Source organism: Tachysurus vachellii, chromosome 3 (assembly GCF_030014155.1).
Source record: "Tachysurus vachellii isolate PV-2020 chromosome 3, HZAU_Pvac_v1, whole genome shotgun sequence".
Classification (NCBI taxonomy): domain Eukaryota; kingdom Metazoa; phylum Chordata; class Actinopteri; order Siluriformes; family Bagridae; genus Tachysurus; species Tachysurus vachellii.
Window position 1 is genome coordinate 18,719,479 of NC_083462.1, and position 19,813 is coordinate 18,739,291.

Sequence of the window (19,813 nt, forward strand, 5' to 3'; positions counted from 1 at the left end):
TCCAGGTAAGGTTATGCAATTCCACTATTCCCGTGCAGTCACAGCCTGGTTTGATGCCCATCCAAGGAAGTTGTCCCATTTCCTTGCCCCTTACTCCCCTTTCCTCAACCACATTGAGGAGTTTTTCTCAGCCTGGAGATGGAAGGTTTTTGACCATCGTCCACATGACCAAATGTCCCTCCTGGATGCAATGGATGCTGCATGTCAAGACATCAAAGCTGAACACTGCCAGGGGTGGGATAAGGAATGCCAAAAGATTCTTCCCACAATGCCTTGCCAGAGAAGATATCAGGTGTGATGTGGATGAGAACATGTGGCCAAATGCAGAAGACCGAGCAGATTAGAAGATTACTTTGTTTTTTATTATAATTCCGGTGCTTTTTCTGTTTGTATATCTTGCAGTAATGTCCTTTTGCAAATAAAGTCTTTACTGTAGCAATTCTGTGTCTGTATTTTTTTTACATAAACTGTACATTTTATAAAGCTACTCTGAGATGGTCATTCATTTTTTGTATTGAATTTCTGCAGCAAAAGAAACAAAATGCATTTATTTACCAAACCCAACAAAACAAAAATGTAGAGAGGCATCAAAAGAAACTACAGTGCAAAACACAATCTATGATCAATACAATATACTGTCTATTGTATAAGGGCAGACCTGACACATAAAATAATGTAGTTTCTGTAATTTCAGCTGATGATAGTGTTTTTTGTCGTGTTATGATTGACTAAATGTTCCTGTTGGAAGAGAACATGTGTTAGTGTTTTGAATAATTATTTGATTTTGAAACATGTTTGCAGTGTTTTGTTAGACATAGTGTATTGTGTTAGTTTATTATTGTATTTTGAAAATTAGTGTTGGGGTTTAGTTTACAATGTGTGATTTTGGGCATGAAATTAACCGTTTTGCCAATTGTGTGTTTTAGGTCTGTTGGTGCGTTAAGAGTTTAGGAAAACTAGGAGTTTGTATTGAAAAATCTGTCAGCGATTGTAAAAAACTGTAATATTCTTGAATCTTGAATATATATATTTTTTTATGTAACAACAAGGTATCTCCATAAAGTTTGCTAGTGTAGCTATGACAAATCTAACACTCCACGTCTCAGAGAAAGAGAGGGGAGAAAGAAAGAAAGGAAGAAAAAAGGAAGAAAGAAAGAAAAAAAGAAAGAAAGAAAGAAAGAAAGAGCATAAGTAGAGAGAACATATGTGTATGAGAGAGAGAGAGAGAGAGAGAGAGAGAGAGAGAGAGAGACAGAGAGAGAGAAAGAAAGAAAGAAAGAAAGAAAGAAAGAAAGAAAGAAAGAAAGAAAGAAAGAAAGGAAGAAAGAAAGAAAAAATGAAGGAAAGAAAGAAAGAAAGAAAGAAAGAGCATAAATAGAAAGAGCATGTGTGTATGAGAAAGAAAGAAAGAAAGAAAGAAAGAAAGAAAGAAAGAAAGAAAGCGAACAATATGAATAACAAACATGAAATACGATAAAGATCTGATCCCTTTATTGTAAGCCAGCCTGTAGATGTTTTTAAAGATTAATAATTAATAAAAAACACAAAGCAGAAATATACAAATGCAAATAGAAATGATAAATAAGTGCTTCAAAGTAGAAATAAAAAGCTACCGGCGTCTGTATGATGACACGGTAAAAGAAAATGAAACAGAAGTTCACCTGCTACTCAAGACAATGGATTACTTTAAGTTGCATTTGACAATTGAAGTTAAACAAAAGAAATGAGTTCATTCTAACCAAATGTTCTTGAGGTTGTGGCAGTATTCACAGCTGAAATGTAGAAAGAATTAGAATTAGTAATATTGATGTTATAAGCTAAATCGTAGGCGAATGCTGAATAATGTGTCACAGTTATCGCACTTGGAAAAAATATTAGATTAAATTGCACTTAGGGAGAAGACAGTGAGCTGTCACACATATACGTATGTCCAGAATGTGTGCAACATGAGCCGATGTCCGTAACGGCACGCATACAGAGTAATGTGAGCTGCCATAATGGTGGGAAGAGTAAAGACAGTGAGCCAGTGTTTACCCTTTCACACTTGTTATTTATACCCATATTCAGATTCTTTTGATTTTTTGCATGATACATGAATTTTGAATCTCTGTAAATCTCTAAATATCAGGTACAGAAGGTTCAGACAGATGCAGGTTAGTTTTCTTTATTAATCCAAACGCAAACAATTCCAAAGTTTTACGCAGAGTCATGGTCATCTATCTACTGTCTATCTCAGAGGTGTGAGTAAGTCACACATGTGCAAGTCACAAGTACGTCTGAAGTCATGAATGTCAAGTCAAAGTCAAGTCGAGTCTTTTTTAAATATTTGTTAAGCAAGTCTCAAGTCTCAAATTTTCGACCTAAGTCTGACTCGAGTCTAGTTGAGTCCCCATCTCTAAATCATTTAACTCAAGTCCGAGACAAGTCTCAAGTCATGAGTGTCAAGTCAAAGTCAAGTCGAGTCTTTTTTAATATTTGTCAAGCAAGATACAAGTCTCAAATTTGCGACTTAAGTCTGACTCGAGTCAAGTCATATGACTCGAGTCCCCTATCTCTGAGTCATTTAACTTAGGTCCGAGGCAAGTCTCAAGTCATGAGTGTCAAGTCAAAGTCAAGTTGAGTCTTTTTTAATATTTGTCAAGCAAGTCACAAGTCTCAAATTTGCGGCTTAAGTCTGACTCGAGTCAAGTCATATGACTCGAGTCCCCTATCTCTGAGTCATTTAACTCAGGTCCGAGTCAAGTCTCAAGTCATGAGTGTCAAGTCAAAGTCAAGTTGAGTCTTTTTTAATATTTGTCAAGCAAGTCACAAGTCTCAAATTTGTGGCTTAAGTCTGACTCGAGTCAAGTCATATGACTCGAGTCCCCCGTCTCTGATCTATCTATGTTCAAAGGTGAGGTGATGTACAAACAACGATACTTCAGCAAGAGATATGAACCAGAAACTACATACTAAGTCATTAGCATGTGATCGAATGGACCGTGATTGTATTAAGGTGTGTGATTAATAAGCCAGAGAATATGAACATCACAACTGATTCGTCCTAATCCGTCTACTTATACTATGATGTAATCTTTCTGCGAAGAAAAATAACATATTTTTTATAACTAGCGGAACATACGACCACGTCGTGTAAGAAAAACGCAATCAAGTCAAGAGTACAAAACAAGTCAGAATGTAAACACCATCATGTAAACTTCTCATTATGTAATCTATGCTTTATCATTTAATTCACCATTCCTTTGATTTATTTTCCCACATTGCATTTCCACCTTTCTAAAAACGAGTCACTCCACTGATGGTGTCTCTCTGTCACACATGCTTAGCAGTTAATCTTCATTCCACAGATATTGCACGTGTGTATATATATAAATAGAACGTCAGCATATGTACATACACTGTACATGCAATCCATAGGGACCATCTAACCAGGGGAAGGGTGTCAGGGTTGATGAAGTAGGTCTGGAAGAATGATGCTAAAATTATGCGTGAAATAATAATGTGAGTGATTTATATGTGGATCAAATTTATAAGACTGAAATTGCTTAATTATGATACAAAAACAAATGAATTGTGAATTCCTAAAACTCATAAAAATATATTTAATATGTAACAAGAGGAAATATTTAAGATTGGAGAATCCTTTTGATTTAAAAACATCTACCGAGCTGGTTTTTCTGATGTTCCCAGAAACACTACTCCAAAAATGAGGGATTATGATGAAGAAAAACAATTTCCACTGCTTGAGATGTGCCTGTTCTTTAGGACTTACAGTAGACCTGCCTGAGCTCATTCAAGTGCACAGGATGGGTCATACCGCTTCAAGAGTTCAGCAAGACTCGGTTTATCTAAAACCAGTCATAAAGCCTGAATTTGTAGAGGTTAATAGGAGTAAGATGGAGTTATGCTGTTTTAGAGACATTACATGAACAAAACTCAAATAACAAACCAATACCAAGGTCCACAGTGTATCACACCACACACACTGATAACTTTATTCAGGAAATTGCTCTGATCAAACATTAAACTGTTCCCTTTTTTTGGAAGCAGATGCTTTAATACAGCATTCGTAAAGTTCAGGTCAACTGAATGTGGATCCATTTCATCCAATTAGCAGCTAGCTATTACATGCAGAACTCTTCAACATGTAATACTGTTGAATATGTATTAATGCAAACCTGTCGTTTTTCTTCAAAGGAAATTTGTGACAATCCACAGTTCATTGTCGGAGGCGCAAACAGGACGGATATTTGCCAGGGAGACTTGGGTGAGTGATTAATCTGAGTTAAATAATTCATCTAGAAAATCTCTGCTCTTTTTTAATTATCATATTATATAATTATATATTATCACATTATCAAATTATCATAAAGCCTGCTGCCCTCAGTTCCCTATGGATAATCACAGCATAATAACACCATTGTATCACTCCATTCTGTTGTTGATTATTTCCCTATAGCAGCACAGCCCCAACTGTACTGTTTATCACATAGACTATATATATATATAATTTAATTAAGCACAGATTATGTCTGGTGTGAGTCTCTCTCGGTTAGACATGCGACTCAAAGTGGCGTCTTTATGTCTCTGACATTTGCTAAACTTAGCAATCAGTTCCTTATCTCATCCAAGATGGCCTTTTTGAAGAGAACAATAACAATAGATAAATGTTGCATGCACAGCATGCCCTTGGTATCTAGCCTTCAAGCTAAGAGTAATTATATAGGCATGCAGTGTAACAGTTAATATAATGAGTAAGCTATATCTTTTCTTTATTTTGATAGAATATTGAGGTTGTTAAAAATGTTCAAAATCAAATTAATGAGAAATCCAGCATAGAAGTAGGAACGATAAAATGTACTAATGTTACACTGCAAAAGCTAACGACTGGCTTATAACCTTTGATAGCTCAAAACAAAATACTGAATATATCCAGTGTTCTGTGCTCATAAAAGAGATTAGCATGGAAACACCAATTTGCTTCCTGGGTAAATGCCTGAAAATGATAATGCATGTACTGTATATCAAGATGCCAGGACTGAAATCCCACTCTAGTTGACCTGTGACAAATGTTAGTTTGAATACATTTCCTTTAGTAGCTGGCTAGCTATGTGCTACAGTAGGTAGCAGGAGTAATGTCAATAAATACTATGTGATCTCTTGTTTTGATGCCATAGCTAATAGTATATCAAGACTAGGATTGTGACTGAAAGGGGTGACTTCCACTTGGGATATTTAAGGATAATTGGCTTGTACAACCGCCAGTGGTTGGGTTGGTTCTCTGCAGAGGAATCAAACTAGAGTTGTGGTAGTGAAAGCATGGGTTCCAAGCCTCTGGGCCACCAAGGAATCCATTTAAGATACTATATTGAAAAAAGTAGCATATTCCTAATTAATATTACATATTAATTGTTTTAACCCAAGATATTGCTCAATACATTGTCTTTAATTGGGATTCCAGTTATGTAAAAACTTTTGGTTTTCAAGGTTCCAACTGTTTAAAGAATTTTGACTAAAGACAGCAAAGAAACTGAAAATGGGAAGTATACACTTACTGTCTGTGACTAGTTCCCACAACATAACCTTTGATAGACACACACAGCTGACAGCACTTCCCAAGGCCAGGTGGGAATGAGTAAGAGTGAGAGAGAGAGCAGCAAAAAATTCTGTCCCTTATGACCCCATAGCCTAAGGATATCAGGACGTGGTCTGTGTCACCAGATCTATTAGCCATGGGATCCAGTGATATGACAAGCCAATGTCAGGCAGGCTGACAAAACTGAAAATGGTTGTGGGGAAACGCATGGGGAGGATTCTGTAACCTCAGCCATGAGCATCCATTTTCAGCTTGTTGACTGATGAGCAAGAACCTATTAGACCCTGTGCTCAAGTCATATATCAACCTGGGCAAATATAGCTCAGTTATTAGGCATAGATGTCCTGTAAATTTCATTCAAGGCTTAATCCAAGGCAGCATAATCACCATAGGCCATAAATGAGAATTGTTCTGTATTACTATGCAGGGTGTTTTAGGGAGTTTCTGAACACATGCCAAATATAGTTTTGATCAAATAAACCTGAAAGTTTACCAAATGTAAATTAAATTAACGCAAACTGGTTGCCTTTCTACAGAAGCGTATTGCATTCACTTGAGGAAAAAAAATCTACTCTGTTTTTCTGAATTAATGAGTTAATTATCGCATTAGTTAATTAAAGTAAAATAAAGCCGGATTAAACTTGAAAGGCGGGACATACTTCCATGCAATCCACCTAAAATAGAGCTCCTGGCAGGATTTTGAGGGATCTCATTAATTCAGAAAAAGAGAACAATTATTTTTTTTTTTTTTATGAAAAATGATCTCATAATTCTGAGATAATTAACACATTAATTCAGAAAAACAGAGTGAAAAAAATGTTTTTCAAAAAAAATGTATCTCATAATTTTGAGATAATTAAGTCGTTAATTCAGAAAAACAGAGCAAAAAACTTTTTATTCATGAAAAATTATCTCATAATTCTGAGATAATTAACTCGTTAATTCAGAAAAACAGAGTAGATTTTTTTTTATTCATGAAAAATTATCTCATAATTCTCAGATAATTAACTCGTTAATTCAGAAAAACAGAGTAGATTTTTTTCCTCAAGTGAATGCAATACGCTTCCGTACCTTTCAAACCATTTCAAGGAACAATAAAACCTCAGACATTTTATTGCACTTAACTCAAGTATCACCTGCAAAAATGTCAGCACCTCATCAGGGACCAACAAGGATCTGGTGGAAACATGGACATGGAGACATATTTCATTGACTTAGTTTCCATAGGCTTGGGAACATTTGGAGATTCCCCATGAGAAGCTGGAATATAGGACCAGGATTAGGTCTGGGATAACCTTCACACCACATACAAGCAACATCAAACAATCCATACCATAAACAGTTTAAAGCATCAAGCTATGGAGTTTGGTCGAGTACAGCACAGTAAATTAGGTATACATATCATACATGCGTACTTCCTTTCTTTTTGATATCCAGGATCAAAAAGTCTAAACCATTCCTTTCAACATGGTTACCTCTGTAGATTCTCTTTCATAAATGATATACAACCAATAAATGGTGCATTAAATTAGTTGTTTCATTTTCTGGATGTAAGCTTACATAAATAATTTGTTTTTTTCATGTATATCCATACAATCTGTCATTTTATTTTCTAAATTTTGTAGGCGATTGCTGGCTCCTGGCTGCAATTGCCTGTCTGACCCTGAATGAAAACCTTCGGTATCGAGTTGTCCCACCAGACCAGAGCTTCACTGAGAACTATGCTGGCATTTTCCATTTCCAGGTGAGGGGGATCTTGCACCATGATGCTGTTTTCCTGCAATGAAAAGGCATATTTTAAGATACAAGTAGGTAACTTTTTATAATCGATTTCTAAATCACTCTTTCACTCTATAGTTCTGGCGCTATGGTGAGTGGGTGGACGTCCTTGTGGATGATAGACTTCCCACACATAAAAATCGTTTGGTGTTTACTCGGTCTGGGAATAAAAATGAGTTCTGGAGTGCGCTTCTGGAGAAAGCTTATGCCAAGTGAGTTTTGAATCACATGCACATAATATTTACAGCAGATTTTACAGACGAATAAATATACATTATGGTCTAGCAGGTTTTAAGACTAGTGTAATGCATAAGGAGCAGCTAGGATTTTCTCTGTTTGGTCCCAGGCTCCACGGCTCCTATGAGGCTCTAAAAGGTGGAAATACATTGGAGGCCATGGAAGACTTCACCGGAGGAGTAACAGAATATTATGAGATTACAGATGCACCAAAAGAAATATACAACATCATGAGAAAGGCCTTGGAAAGAGGTTCTCTTATGGGTTGCTCTATAGATGTAAGTCCATTTCATGTTAGTTACAATAAGACCTTTCTAGAAGTGGATATGTTTACATAAATGTTTAATGCGTTGGCATATCCAGGGTTTCCAAATAACTAACAGCAAGTGGGGGGGGCACGGTGGCTTAGTGGTTAGCACGTTCGCCTCACACCTCCAGGGTCGGGGTTCGATTCCTGCCTCCACCTTGTGTGTGTGGAGTTTGCATGTTCTCCCCGTGCCTCGGGGGTTTCCTCCAGGTACTCCGGTTTCCTCCCCCAGTCCAAAGACATGCATGGTAGGTTGATTGGCATCTCTGGAAAAATTGTCCCTAGTGTGTGATTGCGTGAGTGAATGAGAGCGTGTGTGTGCCCTGCGATGGGTTGGCACTCCGTCCAGGGTGTATCCTGCCTTGATGCCCAATGACACCTGAGATAGGCACAGGCACCCCGTGACCCGAGGTAGTTCAGATAAGCGGTAGAAGATGAATGAATGAATGAATAATAGCAAGTGGAGGGCAACAGGTCCACATAAATCCAGGGTTAACAATCTAGCAAATAATAAGAATCCTTTTTTTAATTAAATTAGCACATTATTTGTTTTTAAATCTACAATTTTAATTTTCTGCTTCTATGTTTTCAGGCTTTGGTACCAACTGCTAGTGAGACCAAAACATCTACGGGTCTAATGAGAGGCCATGCTTACTCAGTTACTGGTGTTGAGCAGGTAAGTTGACTATGTGATAATCAAATCATGTCATCTATACCACTCATCTTTAATTCTAGTTCAGCTTTCTTTGGGGATTTACAGACCCCAAACAGACATATGGATCTTGAAAATGTTAAATGGAGGAACAAGGCATCAAGTTACCCCTAATGTGCAGCTACTATATTCCTAGCCCAGTCTTAACCTTAGTCCAACCTTATTTCTGCCCCAAAATCAACCTCAAACCAAACTTAACTGCCACTCTTTTCTAACCCAAGACCAACCCTAACTTTAGCCCAACCATAGAATTAAATATGAAGAGATTCTTACCATCATGCTGTTATCAATGCCAGTATGTATAGAATAGACCTCTGGCAGTTTACACACTATCCAAAAATGTTTAAGTATATTATTTGGGTTCTGTGAGACAATATTTATGTTATAACAGCTTTAAACTACCAGTAGTAGTGGCAGAGTACTGATTGATGTCTTTCGAGTATGAGTAAGGTAAGATGGCAAAGTGGGCAGGTCTATAACATGGGGACTTAATAATTGAAATTGAAAATAGTCGATTGATCAAAATGAGCGCCAGTGGCTGAGATTTCATTTCAGCCACGAACAGAGCTCCAAAGACTTCGATGGTATCTTTCCCTGGCACCATAGATTGCAGAAACATGGGGTTGTGTTGATCTAGAGCTACATAATGATTGTCAGTGATTACAATCCAGAGCTTTTTGGTTATCAGTCACCTCATAATTTCAAGAGATTCCCCTTTTGATAATTATATTTTTATTATATATACAGGGAGTGCAGAATTATTAGGGAAGTTGTATTTTTGAGGATTAATTTTATTATTGAACAACAACCATGTTCTCAATGAACCCAAAAAACTCATTAATAGCAAAGCTGAATATTTTTGGAAGTAGTTTTTAGTTTGTTTGTAGTTTTAGCTATTTTAGGAGGATATCTGTGTGTGCAGGTGACTATTACTGTGCATAATTATTAGGCAACTTAACAAAAAACAAATATATACCCATTTCAATTATTTATTTTCACCAGTGAAACCAATATTACATCTCAACATTCACTAATATACATTTCTGACATTCAAAAACAAAACAAAAACAAATCAGTGACCAATATAGCCACCTTTCTTTGCAAGGACACTCAAAAGCCTGCCATCCATGGATTCTGTCAGTGTTTTGATCTGTTCACCGTCAACATTGCGTGCAGCAGCAACCACAGCCTCCCAGACACTCTTCAGAGAGGTGTACTGTTTTCCCTCCTTGTAAATCTCACATTTGATGATGGACCACAGGTTCTCTATGGGGTTCAGATCAGGTGAACAAGGAGGCCATGTCATTAGTTTTTCTTCTTTTAGACCCTTTCTTGCCAGCCACGCTGTGGAGTACTTGGACGCGTGTGATGGAGCATTGTCCTGCATGAAAATCATGTTTTTCTTGAAGGATGCAGACTTCTTCCTGTACCACTGCTTGAAGAAGGTGTCTTCCAGAAACTGGCAGTAGGACTGGGAGTTGAGCTTGACCCCATCCTCAACCCGAAAAGGCCCCACAAGCTCATCTTTGATGATACCAGCCCAAACCAGTACTCCACCTCCACCTTGCTGGCGTCTCAGTCGGACTGGAGCTCTCTGCCCTTTACCGATCCAGCCACGAGCCCATCCATCTGGCCCATCAAGACTCACTCTCATTTCATCAGTCCATAAAACCTTAGAAAAATCAGTCTTCAGATATTTCTTGGCCCAGTCTTGACGTTTCAGCTTGTGTGTCTTGTTCAGTGGTGGTCGTTTTTCAGCCTTTCTTACCTTGGCCATGTCTCTGAGTATTGCACACCTTGTGCTTTTGGGCACTCCAGTGATGTTGCAGCTCTGAAATATGGCAAAACTGGTGGCAAGTGGCATCTTGGCAGCTGCACGCTTGACTTTTCTCAGTTCATGGGCAGTTATTTTGCGCCTTGGTTTTTCCACACGCTTCTTGCGACCCTGTTGACTATTTTGAATGAAACGCTTGATTGTTCGATGATCACGCTTCAGAAGCTTGGCAATTTTAAGAGTGCTGCATCCCTCTGCAAGATATCTCACTATTTTTGACTTTTCGGAGCCTGTCAAGTCCTTCTTTTGACCCATTTTGCCAAAGGAAAGGAAGTTGCCTAATAATTATGCACACCTGATATAGGGTGTAGATGTCATTAGACCACACCCCTTCTCATTACAGAGATGCACATCACCTAATATGCTTAATTGGTTGTAGGCTTTCGAGCCTATACAGCTTGGAGTAAGACAACATGCATAAAGAGGATGATGTGGTCAAAATACTCATTTGCCTAATAATTCTGCACTCCCTGTATATGTATATATACCCATTCCCTTACCTTAAACGCAACCAAAATTTTTGCCAACCTCCTACCATATGCAACTCCTAAAGCTAGGCTATCCACAAATGTGGCCCACCCATAACCATAACTTAACATAACTTAACATAACTATTAGGCACATGCTAATAGTAGGTTTACCTGTGAACAATGTAATCTTAATTTAATCCAAACCTATCCCTAGACAGTCAGTTGTTCAAATATTAACATTGGATAGGGCAAAAATGTTTGCGTCGGCTGTCCCATGAATTAGTAAGTAAAGCTTCTTATCGAACAAGATGTCGATAACTTTTAAATAGTTGCGTTGTATTTGCAGGGTAAACAGCAGGACGGCAGGGATACTCGTATCCGCCTGGTCCGTGTCCGTGACCCATGGGGTGTTGCTCCTCCACCATCTTGCAAGTCTAACGACTGGACAAAACTTGCGACTTCTGAGCAAGAAAAACAGAAACTTCAGCCTGTTGGGCAAGGAGAGTTTTGGTTAGTCCTTTAGCTTAAAGGAATACTTCAACAATTTTTTCCTTTTAACTTATCCATCTGACTCGTATGTGTCATAACCAGGAACAAGTATACATACTGTATTTTCAATACATTTCCTCTCTATTGATAGAACAATAGAAACCCTGCTTATTAGGAACTCTGTTTGAAAGGAAGTATTTGAAGTAGAGTTTTTTTGGTAGATAGAAAGATTTAGAAGTTCTTACATACGTTACAGATGGAGCGAGTAGCGTCTGAGTCGAAAAACAGTAAAGGTGTATATGTGGAATATGTGTATATGTGGAACAGCATGTACGCAGTAGCACTGCAAAATACTAAACCAAGATTATTCAAATACAATATGGAATTTAATGGCAAGCTTCTTTCAATCATCTTAATCGTTCTTTGGCTCGCTCCTCCGTCAGGATGTATTTTGAAGAGTTCCAGAAAACCTTCACCAAGCTTGAGATCTGTAATCTGACTCCTGACACGCTGCAGGATGACCAACTGCTCAAATGGACTGTATCTGTGAACGAGGGCCGCTGGGTGAGAGGCTGCTCTGCGGGCGGCTGCAGGAATTACCCAGGTAGAGCGACGACTGAAATAAATTAAAAGCATTATTATACACAACAACATCAGAAAGAGGGCAGATGTTATGTAAGGAATAATCACACCAGGTCATGCTGTTATCGGAAAATTGTCAATGACAATGTGGCTTGAAGTAATTTTATGACCCTTTATGAGCACCGTTTGTTATTTGCCAAAGATTACAAATATTATTTATTAAAGAACTAATAAAGAATTTTTTATCTGTTTATGGTTACATGTTATAGAACAATTTCCGACCTTGATAGTTCATTACTGCTCTGATATTAATACAATTAACGTGATTTATTTCCAATTGATTTAGAGATGTTCCTAAACATATTGGTATCTCGATGAGACTGATGTCTTCTTTGTCCGTCGTGTCCCAGACACCTTTTGGACAAACCCTCAGTATCGGCTGCGTCTCACCGAGGAGGACGACGAGGAGCAGGATGACGGGAAAAAGGGCTGCACCGTGGTGGTGGCACTCATGCAAAAGGGCAGGAGGAGAGAGAGTCACTCAGGAGCCATGCTGCACGCCATCGGCTTCGCCATCTACGAGGTAAACTGAACTAAATTTACCAACACGCCTTCTGATAGAGCTTAATGACATTATGTGATGTGGAACTGGACGGTTTACTGTGCTGATGATCATGAGGAAATAAATATCTATTGAAGATAAAATATTTCAGTGTCACTGATGTTATTTCCTGTGTTTAATTTCTCTAATCTCTGTCTCAGGTTCCGAAGGAGGTACGACTACGACTGTGTGACAGGATGTCGTTTATCTCCTGAGTCTCACAACACATCTCCTGCACTCGCACACACTCGCACTCACTCTCATTGTTTCACTCCTGTTGTTTCCTCCCATCATTTCATTTGTTTCTACCATTTCTATTTGTCTTGTTATTTCATTTCTGTCTTCCTTCCTTCCTTATTCCTTTCTATTCCTTCATTCCTTCCTTCCTTCCTTCCTTCCTTCCTTCCTTCATTCCCTTTTCTCTCTTCTTTAACTCCTTCTTACTGACCTTTGATTTTTCTTCCTTCCTTCACTCTTCCTTCCTTCTTCCCTTTCTTCCTTCCTTCCTTCCTTCCTTCCTTCCTTCCTTTCTTACTCTTCCTTCCTTCCTTCACCCTTCCTGCCTTTCTTTCTTCCTTCACCCTTCCTTCCTTCTTTTCTTCACCCTTCCTTCCTTTTTCTTTCCCTCTCCTTCCTTCCTTCCTTCCTTCCTTCCTTCCTTCTTTCCCTCCCTATCTTCCTTCACTCTTCCTTCCATCCTTCCTTCCTTCATTTTTTCCTTCCTTCCTCCCTTTCCGCCTTCCTTCCTTCCTTCCTTCCTTCCTTCCTCCCTTCCTTCCTTCAGTCTTCCTTCAGTCTTCTTTCCTTTCTTTAATCTTCCTCCCTTCCTTCCTCCCTTCCTCACAAATTTCTGCTTGTGGAAATTAACAATGTCCTGTAACCCAGATTCTACTTTTATTTTGTATATTAACAAGCAGTGATTTATTTTTATAAAACATGACACAGAAAGTGTAACTTCTTTTATTTATTACAAATGCTAACATACTAAAACTCAACCGAATATTCAGTAAGTCGGTTCCTAGAGAAAAAGAAAAAGGCACTCAAAGATTTCTGCATTTTCCTTCTTCTCCTTTAATCATCTCCATCTTCTCTGGTCTGTTTCGCCAACCTACAGATGCACGGCAACAAGCAGCACCTTCCCAAAGACTTCTTCCTGTACAACGCTTCCAAGGCTCGCTGCAAATCCTACATCAACCTGCGGGAGGTGACGGAGCGTTTCTGTCTGCGTCCCGGAGAGTACGCCATCATCCCGTCCACCTTCGAACCTCACAAAGAGTCCGACTTTCTTCTCAGGGTTTTCTCTGAGAAGAAGAGCACATCGGAGTGAGTGTCAAAGTAACGTAAGAGAAGATTCAGAAGGTGTGTTATTTAGTGTCAGGTCATGATATCTTCATGATTTCTCTCAGGCTGATGGGTGCAGTGATCGAGGCGGAGCCGTGTTTGGTTAGTTATTATTTAGATCCATCTCCATCTCTCAGAAACCTAAACCTACGTTTCCTTTACAATAAACCTGCACGTCATCTTTTTAATCAGCTTTTTTTTTCTTTAACAGTTGGAAAATGAAAAGAAGAAAATAAAGGTGAGGCATTTTGATGTCACAAATCAGTGTGTGTTATTTTATTAGATGCTTCTGTATGAATTAAAGCAAATACTGTAAAATGACCCTAGCAAAGAAATACAGAAAAATGTTCAATGTTTAAAAGAAATAATTTAACAAAAGAAAATCAAACAAATATCTAGAACTTTTATAATAATCCTGTTTACTAATCACCACATGTTTAAATAATAGTCGCATTCTTTCCTTCTTTCTTTCTTTCTTTACATTAATTTTTTCTTTCTTTACATACCGTCTTTCTTTTTTCGCATTTCTTCTTTTTTCTTCACGTACCTTATTTCTTTCTTCACATACTGTACTTTCTTTCTTTCTTCCTTCCTTCCTTCCTTCCTTTCTTTCTTCTTTCTATGTAAACACTTTTTTTTTTAACTTTCAGCTCATCGAGGATGACGAGACAGAGGAGGAGAAACAGTTCCGGGCCATTTTTCAGCAGATTTCTGGAGATGTGAGGTCAAACATATCTAGTGTGTGTGTGTCATCTCATCATAGTAGTGGACTCTGCTTTTATACTCACACCATCCTCGTGGATTTCTCTCTCAGGACATGCAGATCAACGCCAAAGAGCTGATAATTGTCCTCAACAAAGCAGTGAGCCAACGTGAGACATCAAATCAGGAAAACATAAAAAATGAAACTTCCCTGAATAACGTTGTTGACTTTTCTGTTCATGTTCTAATCTGTTTATCAGAGAAACAGCTGAAAGCCCAAGGATTCAGTCTGGACAGCTGCAGAAGCATGATAGCGCTCATGGATGTATCCTTCAAGTTCATTTTTATGCATGGCTTCAGCTTGTTATAGAGAAACATCTGAGGAACGATCATTAGGAGCAGAATGAAGAAAGAGAGAGATTTAAGACCTTGACCTGAGCTGTGAAAGACTGACGGATCGGGAAGATTAAACCTGCAGGAGTTCAAGCACCTGTGGAACAAAATCAAATGGTGGAAGGTAAGTGGAAGGAACCTGCTTTAAAATTCTACAGTAAAACATCATACTGCAAAAAAAATAGCACTTTACAAACAAGTCTTACTCTTTCTTTCTTTTTCTTTTTTATTTATTTTTTCATTTATTTCCTTTACCAATGAGTCACATTTTGCCTGCAGACAATCTTCACTCGCTATGACACAGACAAAAGCGGCACCATTAGCAGCTTTGAGATGAGAAACGCTGTTGCTGACGCAGGTACACGTCTCACACACAATAAACACGATGTCCACTGAATGTACAGTGAAGCATGCTGGTGGTAGCACCATCGTTTTTACAGACTTCTGCTGGATTTATATATACTATATGATCTAATTTATAAGATAATATCTTCTATATGTCTTACCTTATATTATGATAATAATATCATCCCATGAGCTATGACAACATGTTTGTGGATGTTATACTAAGCTTATACTAACATCTTTGTTTTATTCTACATTTCACTTACTCAGGTTTTCAGCTCAACCCTCAGATTCATGAAATCATTGCAATGCGATACGCCAACGAGCACTTGTATTTGGATTTTGACAGCTACATTTGCTGTTTAGTGCGACTCGAGGGAATGTTAAGTAAGTCTGCATATTGTTCATAGTGACATGGGAGGAAACCTGACGAGAAAGTGTAATATCCACCAACACCATTAGTAATACTATTATTAAAATTATTATGTAATGTTGTTATTACTATATTGTATATAATGTAATGGTGAGAGAAGGAATAGGAGGAGGAGGAGGAGGACTAGGGGAATAAGAGGAGACATAGGGGAGGGAGGAGGAGAACTAGGAATAAGGGAGTACTAGAAAGAGGAGGAATAGGGGAGAACTATGAAGTGAAGGAGGAAGAGGAATAGGAGGAGGAGGAGAAGGAATGGGGCAGGAAGAGGAGTACTAGGAGAAGGAAGAGTACTAGAAGGAGAACTAAGAAGAGGAGGAATAGGGGAATATAGGAATAGGAGAAGAAAGAATAAAAAGAAATGGAAGAATAGAAAGAGGAGGAATACTAGGAAGAGGTGATCTAGGAGGAGAAGGAGGTGTAGCAGTAGGAGTAATTATTGGAGGTGTAGCAGTAGGAGTAATAAATGGAAGAGGTGTAGCAGTAGGAGTAATAAATGGAGGAGGTGTAGAAGTAGGAGTAATAAATGGAGGAGGTGTAGAAGTAGGAGTAATAAATGGAGGAGGTGTAGAAGTAGGAGTAATAAATGGAAGAGGTGTAGCAGTAGGAGTAATAAATGGAGGAGGTGTAGAAGTAGGAGTAATAAATGGAGGAGGTGTAGAAGTAGGAGTAATAAATGGAGGAGGTGTAGAAGTAGGAGTAATAAATGGAGGAGGTGTAGAAGTAGGAGTAATAAATGGAGGTGGTGTAGAAGTAGGAGTAATAAATGGGGCAGTGTAGCAGTAGGAGTAATAAATGGAGGTGTAGCAGTAGGAGTAATAAATGGAGAAGGTGTAGCAGTAGGAGTAATAAATGGGGGAGGTGTAGAAGTAGGAGTAATAAACAGAGGAGGTATAGCAGTAGGAGTAATAAATGGAGAAGGTGTAGCAGTAGGAGTAATAAATGGGGGAGGTGTAGAAGTAGGAGTAATAAACAGAGGAGGTGTAGCAGTAGGAGTAATAAATGGAGGTGGTGTAGCAGTAGGAGTAATAAATGGAGGTGGTGTAGCAGTAGGAGTAATAAATGGAGGAGGTGTAGCAGTAGGAGTAATAAATGGAGGTGGTGTAGCAGTAGGAGTAATAAATGGAGGTGGTGTAGTAGTAGGAGTAATAAATGGAGGTGGTGTAGCAGTAGGAGTAATAAATGGAGGAGGTGTAGAAGTAGGAGTAATAAATGGAAGAGGTGTAGCAGTAGGAGTAATAAATGGAGGAGGTGTAGAAGTAGGAGTAATAAATGGAGGAGGTGTAGAAGTAGGAGTACTAAATGGAGGAGGTGTAGAAGTAGGAGTAATAAATGGGGCAGTGTAGCAGTAGGAGTAATAAATGGAGGTGTAGCAGTAGGAGTAATAAATGGAGAAGGTGTAGCAGTAGGAGTAATAAATGGGGGAGGTGTAGAAGTAGGAGTAATAAACAGAGGAGGTATAGCAGTAGGAGTAATAAATGGAGAAGGTGTAGCAGTAGGAGTAATAAATGGGGGAGGTGTAGAAGTAGGAGTAATAAACAGAGGAGGTGTAGCAGTAGGAGTAATAAATGGAGGTGGTGTAGCAGTAGGAGTAATAAATGGAGGTGGTGTAGCAGTAGGAGTAATAAACAGAGGAGGTGTAGCAGTAGGAGTAATAAATGGAGGAGGTGTAGCAGTAGGAGTAATAAATGGAGGAGGTGTAGCAGTAGGAGTAATAAATGGAGGTGGTGTAGCAGTAGGAGTAATAAACAGAGGAGGTGTAGCAGTAGGAGTAATAAATGGAGGAGGTGTAGCAGTAGGAGTAATAAACAGAGGAGGTGTAGCAGTAGGAGTAATAAACAGAGGAGGTGTAGCAGTAGGAGTAATAAATGGAGGAGGTGTAGAAGTAGGAGTAATAAACAGAGGAGGTATAGCAGTAGGAGTAATAAATGGAGAAGGTGTAGCAGTAGGAGTAATAAATGGGGGAGGTGTAGAAGTAGGAGTAATAAACAGAGGAGGTATAGCAGTAGGAGTAATAAATGGAGAAGGTGTAGCAGTAGGAGTAATAAATGGGGGAGGTGTAGAAGTAGGAGTAATAAACAGAGGAGGTGTAGCAGTAGGAGTAATAAATGGAGGTGGTGTAGCAGTAGGAGTAATAAATGGAGGTGGTGTAGCAGTAGGAGTAATAAACGGAGGAGGTGTAGCAGTAGGAGTAATAAACAGAGGAGGTGTAGCAGTAGGAGTAATAAACAGAGGAGGTATAGCAGTAGGAGTAATAAATGGAGAAGGTGTAGCAGTAGGAGTAATAAATGGGGGAGGTGTAGAAGTAGGAGTAATAAACAGAGGAGGTATAGAAGTAGGAGTAATAAATGGAGAAGGTGTAGCAGTAGGAGTAATAAATGGGGGAGGTGTAGAAGTAGGAGTAATAAACAGAGGAGGTGTAGCAGTAGGAGTAATAAATGGAGGTGGTGTAGCAGTAGGAGTAATAAATGGAGGTGGTGTAGCAGTAGGAGTAATAAATGGAGGAGGTGTAGCAGTAGGAGTAATAAATGGAGGTGGTGTAGCAGTAGGAGTAATAAATGGAGGTGGTGTAGCAGTAGGAGTAATAAATGGAGGTGGTGTAGCAGTAGGAGTAATAAATGGAGGAGGTGTAGAAGTAGGAGTAATAAATGGAAGAGGTGTAGCAGTAGGAGTAATAAATGGAGGAGGTGTAGAAGTAGGAGTAATAAATGGAGGAGGTGTAGAAGTAGGAGTAATAAATGGAGGAGGTGTAGAAGTAGGAGTAATAAATGGGGCAGTGTAGCAGTAGGAGTAATAAATGGAGGTGTAGCAGTAGGAGTAATAAATGGAGGTGTAGCAGTAGGAGTAATAAATGGAGAAGGTGTAGCAGTAGGAGTAATAAATGGGGGAGGTGTAGAAGTAGGAGTAATGAACAGAGGAGGTATAGCAGTAGGAGTAATAAATGGAGAAGGTGTAGCAGTAGGAGTAATAAATGGGGGAGGTGTAGAAGTAGGAGTAATAAACAGAGGAGGTGTAGCAGTAGGAGTAATAAATGGAGGTGGTGTAGCAGTAGGAGTAATAAATGGGGGAGGTGTAGAAGTAGGAGTAATAAACAGAGGAGGTGTAGCAGTAGGAGTAATAAATGGAGGTGGTGTAGCAGTAGGAGTAATAAATGGAGGTGGTGTAGCAGTAGGAGTAATAAATGGAGGAGGTGTAGCAGTAGGAGTAATAAATGGAGGTGGTGTAGCAGTAGGAGTAATAAATGGAGGTGGTGTAGCAGTAGGAGTAATAAATGGAGGTGGTGTAGCAGTAGGAGTAATAAATGGAGGAGGTGTAGAAGTAGGAGTAATAAATGGAAGAGGTGTAGCAGTAGGAGTAATAAATGGAGGAGGTGTAGAGGTAGGAGTAATAAATGGAGGAGGTGTAGAAGTAGGAGTAATAAATGGAGGAGGTGTAGAAGTAGGAGTAATAAATGGGGCAGTGTAGCAGTAGGAGTAATAAATGGAGGTGTAGCAGTAGGAGTAATAAATGGAGAAGGTGTAGCAGTAGGAGTAATAAATGGGGGAGGTGTAGAAGTAGGAGTAATAAACAGAGGAGGTATAGCAGTAGGAGTAATAAATGGAGAAGGTGTAGCAGTAGGAGTAATAAATGGGGGAGGTGTAGAAGTAGGAGTAATAAACAGAGGAGGTGTAGCAGTAGGAGTAATAAATGGAGGTGGTGTAGCAGTAGGAGTAATAAATGGAGGTGGTGTAGCAGTAGGAGTAATAAACAGAGGAGGTGTAGCAGTAGGAGTAATAAATGGAGGAGGTGTAGCAGTAGGAGTAATAAATGGAGGAGGTGTAGCAGTAGGAGTAATAAATGGAGGTGGTGTAGCAGTAGGAGTAATAAACAGAGGAGGTGTAGCAGTAGGAGTAATAAATGGAGGAGGTGTAGCAGTAGGAGTAATAAACAGAGGAGGTGTAGCAGTAGGAGTAATAAACAGAGGAGGTGTAGCAGTAGGAGTAATAAATGGAGGA

General features: G+C 38.9%; 1 protein-coding gene across 4 annotated transcripts in view; it reads left to right on the forward strand.

Moving 5' to 3' along the window:
• The window catches only part of capn3b (calpain 3b), a 31,175-nt gene that overhangs the window by 6,061 nt on the left and 5,301 nt on the right, over positions 1 to 19,813 (forward strand). For 3 of the 4 annotated variants that reach the window (XR_009648096.1, XR_009648095.1, XM_060866135.1), the window contains exons 2-19: positions 4,198 to 4,267; positions 7,222 to 7,340; positions 7,454 to 7,587; positions 7,722 to 7,890; positions 8,512 to 8,595; positions 11,282 to 11,445; positions 11,868 to 12,028; positions 12,417 to 12,589; positions 12,769 to 12,780; positions 13,722 to 13,930; positions 14,014 to 14,050; positions 14,160 to 14,186; positions 14,599 to 14,667; positions 14,763 to 14,820; positions 14,911 to 14,975; positions 15,099 to 15,167; positions 15,323 to 15,401; positions 15,659 to 15,775. Coding sequence is in view for 1 of the 4 variants with exons in the window: in XM_060866135.1 (XP_060722118.1) it covers positions 4,198 to 4,267; positions 7,222 to 7,340; positions 7,454 to 7,587; positions 7,722 to 7,890; positions 8,512 to 8,595; positions 11,282 to 11,445; positions 11,868 to 12,028; positions 12,417 to 12,589; positions 12,769 to 12,780; positions 13,722 to 13,930; positions 14,014 to 14,050; positions 14,160 to 14,186; positions 14,599 to 14,667; positions 14,763 to 14,820; positions 14,911 to 14,975; positions 15,099 to 15,167; positions 15,323 to 15,401; positions 15,659 to 15,775 (1,816 nt within the window). In the remaining 3 variants the exon portion in view is untranslated. Of the gene's footprint in view, positions 1 to 4,197; positions 4,268 to 7,221; positions 7,341 to 7,453; positions 7,588 to 7,721; positions 7,891 to 8,511; positions 8,596 to 11,281; positions 11,446 to 11,867; positions 12,029 to 12,416; positions 12,590 to 12,768; positions 12,781 to 13,721; positions 13,931 to 14,013; positions 14,051 to 14,159; positions 14,187 to 14,598; positions 14,668 to 14,762; positions 14,821 to 14,910; positions 14,976 to 15,098; positions 15,168 to 15,322; positions 15,402 to 15,658; positions 15,776 to 19,813 lie in introns of those variants that run through there. The other variant, XR_009648097.1, reaches the window with a different exon arrangement.